A 13,276-nucleotide genomic window follows, 5' to 3' on the forward strand; every position below is an offset into this window, starting at 1 on the left:
CCCTGCCCTTCACATTGCTGCATGCTAGAGACCTGGGCAAATTTCTGCCCTCTTCAGGCACAAATCTAGCAATAAATTACATGACGTTGTGGGCAGGCTGCTTGAAAGAACTAATATTAGGTGGCTGGGGTGACCAGTGGTGCATATGGCTGTACACTATTGTGAAAATGCAGCAGCTGCTGCCTATTTTAATAGGCAATCTGAATCCTATATCCTAACTATCACATGGTGGAAGCTCTCCTTGTTTGACAAGCACAAAGACCAGAGACCGTCATTAAGCTTTTTACACAGAGAACTCTCAGAATTATGCAGCCAAATAAAAAGGGGAAGGCAGCAGTGTCCATTACATACAATTGATGAGAACAAGAAAGACAGGAAGGCATGGGTGGTCTGCTGGAACATGGGGCAATTGGTCCCACAGTGATGACGATGAACTCTACATCTCAATGCTGAGGAGCCGCACGCTCGTCCCAGGCCATCAGCCCTCTTGGACAGCCACTTCACATCAAACTGTGGCCAATTCATTGCTGAATTCATGAGAGGTTCCTCTCACGCAGCATGGAGGAAAGGACTTTGCACCAGGTTCTCAGCACAAGAGTTGTTGGTAACTCATCCCTATATGTATGATGGTATAATGACCCCTTTCGGAATTGGTTCCATTACTGCTCTCATTCTGGGAATGCATGCTGAGTGTCAGGCGAGGTGCTGGTGTACAGGCCAATCTGTATCCCCTCCTCTCATTTCAGCTACTGAGAATATGAAAGTAGCTCATCTAGTATAGGTAAAGGAACACAATACCACTGAAGGTGCAATAGTGAATCTCAAGTGCTAAGTGATGTTAACCATGATTATGTTCAAATTGCAGCACAAGGAAAGGATATCAAAGACTATAAACTATTGAAGAGTAAGCCCATTCACCAATTCTATGGCACTGGATACACATATACACTATTAGGATTAGAATTTCAGACAAAGAACAAAGAACAGCACAACACAGAATTAGGCTCTTCAGCCAACAATGCCTGTGCCAAACTTGCTACTTTTACCCATTCCCATCTGTCTGCACATGGCCTGTATTCTTCTATTCCTTACCCGTTCATGTGCTGGTAAAAATACCTCTAAAACATTACTATCTAATCTGCTTTCACCACTTCTGGCAGTACATTCCGAGCACCTACCATTCTCTGTGTAAAAACAGTACTTGCCGCAAATCTCCTTTAAACTTTACACTTATCACGTTAGAAGTATGCCCTCTAGTACTTCATATTTTCATCTTGGAAAAAGACCATCTACCCTATGTATGCCTCACATAATTTTACAGATTTCTATCAGGTCCCCTTTGGCTTCCAATACCCCAGAGAAAACAGAGTCACAGAATTAATAGCCAGTATTGATTGGAGCTTCCTTAACACAGAGGCTTAAATGGGGCAGAATTTCTTTGGAGCATCCAAGAGCAGATCTGATTTTGAGAAAGGAACCAGGCCAGGTGACAGACCTGATTGTGGCTGAACATTTTGGAAATAGTAACCACATCGCATTATGTCTTAAGATGGTTATATATATAAAATCTGACCTTGTGAATTAGTTTTTTGATTTACTTTTTAGCTGGTTCAGCACAACAGTGTGGGCCATAGGGCTTGGTTCTATGCTGTACCATTCTATTTTCTAAGTTCTAAATTTGGGGAATGAAAACTGCAATAAGATGGGAGTTGACAGGTATTGATTATAATTCAAGTCTACGTCTGACATGTGGGAGTTTTTTTAAAGACCAGCTCATCAGAGTTCAGAATCAGCATGTTCCAGTAAGGAATAAGGACAAGAATGGTATGGCAAGGGAACCTTGGATGGCCCAAGAGGAAGAAAAAGGAAGCATACATAAGGTTTATGTAGTTAAAATCAAATTGGGCCTTTGTTGAATAAAGACAGCAAGAAAGTGCTCAACTGAGTGATTAAGAAGGCGATGTGGGTCCATGAAATGTCCTTGACAAGCAGGATCAAGGAGAATTCCACAGCATTTCATTAAGAAAAAAGAGAATAACTAAGAACAGGTAGGTGGTTCACTCAAGGAAAAAGAAGGGAATTTGTGCTTGGTATCAGAGCAAATGTGAGGTATTAAATGTGTCAGTATTTACTGAAGAGAAATATTTAAAGGACAGTGAAGACAGATGGGGGGGAGCAAACTAATTTGCTGAAATATATTGAGATTAAGGAGGAGGTACTGCTGGATCTTCTGAAAAGCATTAAAGTGGATCAAGTCCCCAGGGCCTGATGGCACATGTCCCAGTATATTGAAAAAAACAAGTGAGAAGATTGCTGGGGTTTTACTCACTAGCAACAGGTGATCCTAGAGGACCAGAAAGTAACAAATGTTGTGCCTTTGTCTCAGAAAGAAAATAGGGATAATCCAGGTAGTTATGGGCGTGAGTCTCATGTTAGTGGTAGAGGAGGATATGCACAACTGGAAAGGCATGACCTGCTCAAGACAGTCAGCATAGCTTTGTGTAGGGTGGGATACAGGACGATAAGACCTTAAGATATAGGAGCAGAAATAGGCCATTTGGCCCATCAAGTCTGCTCTGCCATTTCATCATGGCTGATCCAATTTTCCTCTCAGCACCAAACTGCTGCTTCTCCCTGTATCTCTTCATGCCCTGACCAATTATGAATTTATCAATCTCTGCCTTAAATATACATTAAGACTTGGCCTTCACAGCTGCCTGTGGCAAAGAATTCCACAGATTCACCCACTCTCTGGATAAAGAAATTCCTCCTCATCTCCGTTCTAAAAGGATGCTACTCTATTCTGAGGCCGTGTCCTATAGTCTTGGACTCTCCCACCATAGGAAACATCCTCTCCACATCCACTCTATCAAGGCCTTTCACCATTCAATAGTTTTCAATGAGGTCATACCTCATTCTTCTGAATTCTAGTGAATACAGCCCCAGAGCCATGAAACGCTCTTCATATAACAAGCCATTCAATCCTGGAATCATTTTCGTGAACCTCTTTTGAACCCTCTCCAGTTTCAGTGCATCTTTCTAAGAAAGGTGCCAAAACCTGCTCACAATACTCCAATACTCATTTCCCAAATATGTCTTACAAATTTGATCAAGTTTTCTGAAGAGGTCTTCAAGGAATCTTGATGAAGGTAAGGCAGTGGACGTAATTTATATAGGACATTACTTAGTTAAGACATTTGATAAGGGCCCTCATGGAAGGCTGATTTGGAAAATAAACATGTATAGGATCCTGGGTGAATTGCAAGTTTGGATGCAGAACCAGCCTACCCACTGAAGACAGAGTACAGGTGGAAAGTTGTTATTCTGGTTGGAGGTTTGTGACCTGTGGTGTTCTATGAGGAGTAATGCTGGGACCTCTGTTTTTTGACATATCATTGATTTGGATGAAAATGTAGATGGGTAGATTAGCAAGTTTGTATGTTCCTCCAGCATCATGTGGATTGCTCCAAATTCCAGCACCTCTGGCATCATGTCTCTCATATTGGGTGTGAACTTACCAATAATAGCTGCTCCTAATCAATTCTGCTCAGCTTCTGCCTAACATATGGTTGTTGAGAGTTCATATTATACTGGGAAGTACTATATGTATGTACCACCCTACCAGAGAGATTGCATAGAAATCATAGAGCACAGAGGGTGCTGTTCATGCTTATTTCAAAACATTGCACAGGAAATGAAAAATTATTCAATCTCCGATGGAGTGTTCAGTCACTCAATTCAATTGCTATCACAGTAGAACCAACCAAGATGGAGGATTTCACCACAGCACTGCCAGCTGGTAATTCTATAATGTAAATAATAGAACAGGGAACCATTTATAGTTTGAAGATCCCCACTGCATAGGGTCTTTCCAACTAGGCTGCTGCTACTAAAGAACTGAGGAAGTTAAGCTTAAAGTTAAGTGTAGATATGGTCTACTTGTCAGGTTATTGAGAACAAATATATTTACCACAAAATTAATCTTTACTGTTTTGTCTTTTGATCTGCAAATAAGGGTTTCACAGAAGCTTCTCAGGTTCTAATACGAATATCTCACTCAATTAAAAAGCAGGTTTCAATATTTATTAATGCAGAATTAAAAGATTGCTGTTCAGCGGCAGAGGTCAGAGTCCCAAACTAAAACTTTATATCCAAAATTGTGAGATATTAAAATATGACTTGCTAGATGACATCTCTCAATGCCAAGTCTGTCATAATATAACATAATTGATAACTGATAATATCAAATCCTAGTGTTTTAAATGGTACGCAACGTGAAACATGATGTCACAAGATACCCTTCGGTATATTGGAAGTCTTAATGATGTAATACATCAGAATGTAACGGAAACAACATCAGTGTCTTTTGGGAAATATATTTAACAAATTCTGCCCTTGATTATCAATAAATATATTGACGCGGATGGTAAACTTACGGGACAGCATATTCCATGATGGTGCCTAGAATTTGTTTCAAAACCATTATAACAGACATTTGCAGAAATAGATCCATAATGCAACCACTTGGATGACACTGGAATGAAAAAGAACCATATGAACTAATATAAACAGGTTCAAGAATGGTGCAGTCATAGTGTACCATTTTAAGCGGCAAATGAAGAAGGAACCAGCTAGATGAACACTCGGTGAAAAAAAAATCCAATGTGTAGATGTAACCTAAAAAGAATCAGTGCGAAATGTGACAGTGACTATCCATTGCACTGTTGCGCACATAGGTATACAGGGAATATCCCTATTTGAAAATTAAGACATGCCCATACAAGAGCAGTGCAGAATTTTAACCTGCTCATACTGTCTATATTCAATACCTGCAACAATGGAGAACATAAACTAAAGGTAATAATGCATTTTGAAGAATCCTTTAAATAAGGAGAATAGCATGCATATTCAGAATACCTGAGAAAACTTTGCAGCCAATGTAGGCTTTTCAAATGTAGCCACAGTTTTGTATTGCAGAAAGTAAGGCTGTTATTTTGCTCTCAGTCTGTTCCTATAAATAGCAATATGCTAGTGACCAGATAAACTGTTCTCTAATATGCTGACTGGCACACTTCTCTGATGCAAAACCTAAACTGTTAATGCGTCATCTTTAGTCATTTAACATAATCTAGTGCATCACTGTTGATCAAGATCTCCATTTTCCTACAGCTTTGGCATAAAAGTTCTGCAAATATTTTGATTTTATCAACTCATAGCTGCTTTCATGTTTGCACAAGATCAATGACATAATCTCTACCAAGGTCACAATCTCTACCTAGTCCAGTCCTTAAATACCGGTTGTGCTTAAGGCATGCTATGACACATTCAAGAAAATTTTGGGGAACCTATACACCCACATACTTAAGTAACAACAAACTGTGCAATCCTTTTCAGAAATAAACATTCATTGAACTGCACCAGCTCCTTATTCTCAACCTTTTGAAATCAAGAAGAAACTGCAACCCAATGCCTATTTACCCCTCTAAATATTTAAAATTACACTGCAATTTTGCAATTACTTATCTCTAATTGTACTTATTAATTTCTAAAATATTTGTCAAAAAATCAAAACTAAAAGGTCAAACAGGTAATTTGATGCAAAATACTTTACAAGCACACCCATTTAAGGAAAAAAAAAGCTAAATCTCTGGATATTTTTGATTATTTTGATAATTTTTCCACAAAAGGGAGTTGGAAAAAACACAGTAATTAGTTTTATAAAAGAATAGGACATGCATGTGTATTAAACTTAAAATAAACTAAAGTGTTATGTTACCTCCAAAATTTCAGTAAACAATATTTGTGTTAACAGTAGTGTATAGTGCTGCATGCATTTATGTTTTACTATAGGAAATATAAAGGAAGTTTTACTCACCTCTTCCAGTCGCCAGTCCCTCCCTATTCTCACATAACTACCTGGATAGCCATTAGTTCTATCAAAGAAGGAAATCCGGTGTGGTATTACATTGATTAAACACAATACTGTGCAGTAACACAGTATATTCATTACAGGACACACTATTATTGTGCACCTGATAACTAGGAAGAGAAACACAGCAGACTCCCAACAATTTTGATTACATTACCCAATAAATTGTGAAAAATGAAGTTTTATAATGTGAGAAGAGTTTCCTTAAACTAGTCTGTGAAGAATCAGAGAATGGGTTACTTTGTGAAAGAATAAATGCCCATATTCACTGTCATTCCCACTGTCACTGGCCAAATCAGTATATCGGAGGGTGATTGAAAATCTGGCTGAGTGGTGCCATAACAACAACTCTCGCTCAATGTCAACTAGACCAAGGAAATGATTATTGACTTCAGGAGGAGGAAATCAGGGGTCCATGACCCAGTCCTCATGGGGGATCAGAGCGTCAGCAACTTTAAATTCCTCAGGTGATCATTTCAGAGGAACTGTCCTGGGCCCAGCACATAAGTGCCATTACAAAGAAAACACAGTAATGTCTCTACTTCCTTAGAAGTTGTGAAGATTCAGGATGACATCTAAAACTTAGACAAATTTCTATAGATGTATGGTGGAGAGTATATTAACGGTTGCATCAAGGCCTGATATGGAAACACAAGTGCCCTTCAATGGAAAATCCCACAAAAAGTAGTGGATATGGCTCAGTCCATCACAGGTAAAGCCCTCCACACCATTGAGCACGTCTATAAAGAGCATTGAAGCAGCATCCATCATCAAGGACCCCCACCATCTAGGTTATGCTCTCATCTCACTGTTGCCATTAGCAATATGGTACAGGAGCCTTAGGACCCATACCACCGGATTCAGGAATAGTTATTACCCCTCAGCCATCAGGCTCTTGAACTAGAGGGGTTAACTTCACTCAACTTCACTTGCCCTATCACCAAACTGTTTCCACAACCTATGAAGCACATACAAAATGCTGGAGGAACTCAGCAGGCCAGGCAGCATCTGTGGAAAAAAGCATAGTCAACGTTTCAGACTGAAATGTTGACTGTTCTCTTTTCCACAGATGCTGCCTGACCTGCTGAGTTCCTCCAACATTTTGTGTGTATTGCTCAGATTTCCAGCATCTGCTGATTTTCTCTTGTTTGTGATTTGCCCATAACCTATGAAATCACTTTCAAGGACTCTTCATCTCATGTTCTCAATACTTATTGCTTATTTTTTTTCTTTTGCATTTGCAGTTTGTTCTCTTTTGGTGGTTTGTCCATCCTTGAGGGTGTGGCTTTTCATTGATTCTATTGTGTTTGTTGGATTTACTGTGTATGCCTGCAAAAATGAATCTCAGGGTTGTATATGGTGTCATATATGTATTTTGATAACAAATTTACTTTGAAGTTTAAATATGGGTACTTACTTTCCAAGAAAAAATGCAGTGTAAATAATAGAAGCAAATATGTTGAAGAACTGAAACGTGAACATTTTTACAGTGAAGCTGTTTTCTTTAGCTAACATAGTACGCTGATTTTCTGAAAAAAAATTATACAAGAAAATAAATTAAAATTTTAAGATACATTCATTCAAGTCCATTTTTCCTCTTTATAAATAGCGAGATACTAACGTATCCTCTTACAAAATAGCTCAGTGCATTGATATACCATTTATCCCTTTACCAGCAATACCACTCAATAGTATCAAGTTCTAAGCTGCGAGCTGACATGAAGAGAAGGAATGGGGGCGGGGGAGGGGGGGAAGTGGCTCATCAGCTATTCCTCATCTTGGAGTACTGACAGAAGAAACTCTATGAGAAAATACGCCCAGGCGAAACTACACATAAAGAGCCATCAAACAAGGTTCCTTCCACTTAATAAAGCTTAACAAACTAGGCAATAAGCGCTCTCTTCTTGACTAGTATTGGTGTTGCTTGGGCCATAACACCAGCATATGAAGAGTACCAACAATACAAGTTTCCACCTTCACTATGCATTATTCCCTTAGTGCAAGTTACATTCTATATTACATGTGTGCTAGCTAGCTACCATTCCTGTCAATGCAATGCATCCACATTACTCTTTTATCTTTCTTATTAAAGATTCTGAAGAGTTAAAATCCATACTGCATCCATCTGTGTAAGAATACCAATCAGCATGGAGGAGAGTGATGCCATGTCACAGCAGCTGATTTTAAAATAACAGCTCAGATTCTGGAAATGCAAAGGAAGAAAAAACTAGTTTTGCACCAAGATGTAACTGGGACTATTTAGCTGTACTGAGATAGAAATAAAAGAATTTGGGTGTACCACCTAAAACAGAGAGGATAAGTATATATTTCTGCTGCCCCAGAGTTGTTTGAAGGACACTGCAGGGGAGAATATCTGGAAATGCTGTTGTGGATGCAAGTGAAAATGCTTGAGATTTAGTCTGCCTGTCAGAAGGAGAATGAAGGATTCCATGTTCGTCTTCTCACAGGAGCACATGAAGAGATAGCAGCACACTGCTTTCATGCCAAAGGCACTCACAATTTTAGGAAGCAATGGATCATAATATTCAGGTGACCTGGCAGCATATTGTTCTGGAAGAAATGACAAATGGCTTGCAGGAACACGTTGTTGTCAACAAGGAGCAGAATTACTATCTGGGAGTTGACCAACTCCACTTATATGGGGCAAAAAGCTTTACAATCCTGTACAATCTGGGTCACAGTTGTTTATATATAGAGTTCAAGGAACAGTTTGGCATTATGAAGTGTGAAAATTCTGTCCTCTCACAGACTGTCGACCTTTCTTTACCAACCCTAGCTCTCAGATCACATCCTCGTCTCTGATCTACTTAACCTCTCAGACTAACCGCTTATTGTGGATAGGTACATGCAGAGTATTTAAAAGTACAGCCTTCTGTCAGCCCCACTGCAACCAGTAGAATCATGTATGAAAGTAATAGTCATAACAAGGCTTGCTGGAAAGCTCATGCATTGGAAAAACATCAGATTATTAGTTAGTATCAATATATAAATTGTATTTGTCATTATGCTTGAAAAATTTCATTTAAAAACAATTTAATTTGAATTAGTGGAGTATCACTACTTATATGAGAACTGGTAATGCAGTGTTTGATGAAGTTGCAATGGTCATATTTGCTGTAACCTTTATTGTTCACTGAATTGCTGAATGCGTGTCTGTGTCAATTTCTAAGCAATGTTTCCATTCCGCTTCAGAGTTGATAAAGAATTGGTTTAATATGATAAGAATTCTTCTAATTACAATCACTATACTGCATAATCAACTCTACTACAAAGATGGACAAGTGTGTCCAGTGCTTTTCCACTTCCATTATCTGCAATGACCTGCTTCGTATAGCAGAATGGTTTGGTAGCAATGTTCCAGGAAGCAACACTGATTTTCAGAGGTCACTAATTAGCATTAAATCTCAAACCTCACTGGTTCCTCAAGAGGTTCCTTTGGATTAACTGCTGTAGGCCTTTATCTCCTCAACTACGGCTGCTTAGTTACAAGCCCTGTTTTGAAGTTGTAGTCACTCACAATATGAGAACCTTCCAGGCATAACTACAGAGTATAATGATACTTATATTTCTACTACTAACCTTTGTGTATGCAGACTATAATCTATAAGAATCCTGAATGAATCCACTTGAATGTAAAACTGATTTCTCTTTGTATGCTGAGAAATCTTCATGAACCCAGCCACTAATGATGATACAATGTCAACTGAATGAGACATTAATGCATTCTGCTGCACAAGGAAAAATGTTGTTATTAAAATCCCTATCACTTGGTTCACATTGCATTGGCATCTGTTCTTTCTGAAGCTCACGGGAAACTGCTTTACAGTCATAATCAGATATGTGCAAATTTGTTTCAAGTTTCACAAACATTAAAGCTTTTAAAAGCGAAAAATTTTTTTAAATGGCTCAATGGGGGACACTGGGGGGCGGGGCATGTCGGTAATACTGCCTGGAAGTTTAAACAGGTTTAAGATGGTGAAGCTGTAAACAGGATAACATAGGGACAGAACAGTAAAAAGTAGAATTCAATAGACAGATCTAAATAATTCCAAAATCAACAAATCAAATCTTTGCCACAGTACATCTAATCATGAATGGTGTACAATTAAGTGCATTAACAGAAAGCAAACTAAAAACATCCGCTTCCATAAAAATAATACAGCTCAGTGCATCCTTAATCAATTTGGTTCACATTCAGCAACTGCTGCGAGCAGGGGATACAGCAGACAACAAAACAAGACAATATCCTGGCTGTACATAGATGAACTGCACTCTGGAACCAGCACAGCTAGAGCAATCTATCCAATGATGTGGTGATCCTGTCCATAAAAAGCACGACAAATAGAAGCCAACTAATTATTACCCAATCTACTCTATTAAGCCAAATAATGGAGCATGCTGCCAATAACGCCATCAAGTTGTTATCCCCATATTGAAACTCCGTGATAGTGGTGGTGCTGATTTTCTTGGCCTTGAACCGGTTGAGGTTGAAAAGCCTACTGTCCATTCTATACACAATTAGGATTCCCTGTGGCAGGTCTTGGCCAATGAGGTGAAAGCTGGCAGCAATAAAGATGACAAATAAAGTGGGCACAATCATTGAGCCCTAGACTCCTGTCTTGATAGTGAAGGGTTCTGATTCAGCATCATTATTGCTGATACAGTGGCTGACATGCAATTATGCAGTAGCCTCAGTTTTTGTAAGAATTTATCAGAAGTCATATTTTGATAGTATACACCAGAGGCTTAGTGGTCTACTGTATCAAGTTCCTTTGTCAAATATATGAAAGCCAAGGACAAGGATGCCTTTATTCACAGCATTTTCCTTGTAACTGGTGTGCTGTGAAGATCATGTCTGTGGTACCCCTATATGGGCAGAAAACACACTGTGATTCAGGGAGCACTTGTTCAGATAGTGAAATGAATCGGTTGACAAGGATATGTGCAAGGACTTTGCCTATTGTGGACAGGAGGGAGATGCCTCTATAGTTGTAACAACCTTCCTTGTCTCCCTTCTTGAATATGTTCACCATTAGAGCATCCCTGTGCTCTAAGAGCAGTTCCTTTTCCCAGACCTTCAGAAGCAGGGCATGTACATGGTGCAGAAATGCTGGTCCATCTTCCTTGAGGATCTCTGTGGGGATCCCATCATGGCCAGTGATCTTGTTGCTTTTCAGGCTCCTGATGGCATTGTGGACCTTGTTCATACTAGGAGGTCCCCCTCTGTCTTCCCTCACAGGTTATTGGAGGGTTTGGTTAGTAACCTCTGGTTTAGCAGTACTGTCACAGTTGAGAAGCTCTTGAAAGTGCTCTCTCTATTGATCTATGATATCCTTTCAATCTTTTAGCAAATTCATTCTGTCCTTTGAGCACAGGCTGCTTTGGTGGCACTGAAGAACCCTCTTGTGTTGTCAGAGTCTGCCAATCTCTGGATTTCTAGGTCTTTCACAGTCCAGCAAAAATTCTTTAGCTCTTGCACCCTGTGCTGGACATTTGTCTTGGCTCAGGAATAAGCTTCTCTTTTGGCTTTGCTGCCGATGTCATTTTGCCAGTTACAAAAGGCTTTCCTATTCTTGGAGATAAGTTCTTCTATCTCCATGCCATTACCATCATGACATTTTCTGGACTTGGACCCAAGAATGTTTTTGCAGGTATTGAGAATGGTAGATTTAAGCAGATCCACATGTTACTTGATGTCCTCTGGATATTCCCATTGGAGGATTTCTACAAACAAGACCTGAAGGTGTTGTTGAGTGGCAGTGTCAAGCAGGCTCTCAAGTTTTAGTTTTGGCCTTGTCAGTTTCTTATCAACCTTCCTCTTTCTCATGAATCCACTGGACAAAGTGAAGCTGATTAGCTGAGGATCTGTCCAGAAGTCATCTGTGTCAATCATTGCCCTTGTGATATTTATGTCATGGTGGTCCCTAGCTCGGATAATAACAATGATTAGTGGAAGAGATAAAGGGCTGAAGAAGGGGGAATCTGATAGGAGAGGACAGAAGACCATGGAAGAAAGGGAAAGGGGAGGAGCACCAGAGGGTGGCATTAGGCAGGTAAGAAGAGAAGGCGCAAGAGGGAAACAAAGAATGGGTAATGGTGAAGAAAAGGGGGGTAATCACTGGAAGTTCAAGGAAATTCCTGTTCATGCCATCAAATCGGAGGCTACCCAGATGGAATATAAGGTGTTGCTCTCTAATCTGAGTGTGGCCTTATCATGGCAGTAGAGGATGCCATGCACTGACATGTCTGAATGGGAATGGGAAGTAGAACTGAAATGGATGGTCACTGGCAAATCCCGATTTTTGTTGCGGACAGAGCAAAGGTGCTCGACTAAGCGGTCTCTCAATTTACGTTGGGTCTTGCTGATATACAGGAGGCCATACTGGAACCACCGGCTGGAGTAGATGACCCCAACAGACTCATATGGACACATGACTGCAGCACCACCTATGGATTACCATAGAGCCTTTTATTAAGCTTCTTTATTTCACCATTTCTGGCAATTGGGGGAGCAGACAGAAGCCCATAGAAAAGGTTTTTGTTTCAGTCCTACTCATACTCCCTCACTCTCTGTCTGTTTTTCTTCATTACTCTCTGTCAATATCTACCTTGGTCTCATCTTCACAAAATTTTATAACAACATCAAAAGAACAAGGCAAATCATCAGGATTTCAAGACAGCAGGATGCTGAATTGATACCTCTGCTCTTCCGCCATTAATGGACCAAGCAGTCTTACTATTTCAAACAGATCCACAAGAACTCCAGATACGACCTGCAGAAGGCTACCTTAAGAGTGAAAAAGCAATTCTAAGTGAAGTCAGAGATGGAATTGGATACACATCAGCTATGGCAGGGTTTTGTAGTCATTATTTCCTACAAGGCAAAAATTAACATCATAAATGGCTGTGATGCTTCACTCCCCAATGAGCTGAAATCCTCTTATGCATACTTGGGAAAGGAGAATAAAATTATACCTGTGCTAATCTCTGCTACATCTGGCAACATTGTGAAATTTGTCTCACATGCCAATGTCAGAACATCCTTCAAGAGTTTGAACCCTCACAAGACATAAGGCCCTGACACCTGGCAGGGCAATGAAAGCCTGTGGCAACCAACTGGTTGGAATGTTAAAGGAGATCTCCAATCTTTCATTGCTGCAGTCAGAAGTTCCCACTTTCTTCAAAAGAGCATCAATCATCTGGTGCACAAGAAGAGCAGTGTCAGCTCTACAGTGATGAAATACTTTGAAAAGTTGGTTGTGGCTAGAATTAACTCCTGCCTAAGCAAAGGTCTGGACCTGCTGCAATTTGCTTATACCCACAAGG

General features: G+C 39.8%; 1 protein-coding gene across 1 annotated transcript in view; it reads right to left on the reverse strand.

The window, feature by feature from the left end:
• Positions 1-13,276, reverse strand: part of LOC134353765 (anoctamin-9-like) — a 133,761-nt gene that overhangs the window by 37,383 nt on the left and 83,102 nt on the right. Inside the window, exons 16-18 of the mRNA XM_063062114.1 lie at positions 7,347-7,458; positions 5,876-5,933; positions 4,437-4,534 (exon numbers count right to left, since the gene is read on the reverse strand). Coding sequence (XP_062918184.1) covers positions 4,437-4,534; positions 5,876-5,933; positions 7,347-7,458 — 268 coding nt within the window. The remainder of the gene's footprint in view (positions 1-4,436; positions 4,535-5,875; positions 5,934-7,346; positions 7,459-13,276) is intronic.

The sequence above is a fragment of the Mobula hypostoma genome, chromosome 11 (assembly GCF_963921235.1).
Source record: "Mobula hypostoma chromosome 11, sMobHyp1.1, whole genome shotgun sequence".
NCBI classification, from domain to species: Eukaryota; Metazoa; Chordata; class Chondrichthyes; order Myliobatiformes; family Myliobatidae; genus Mobula; species Mobula hypostoma.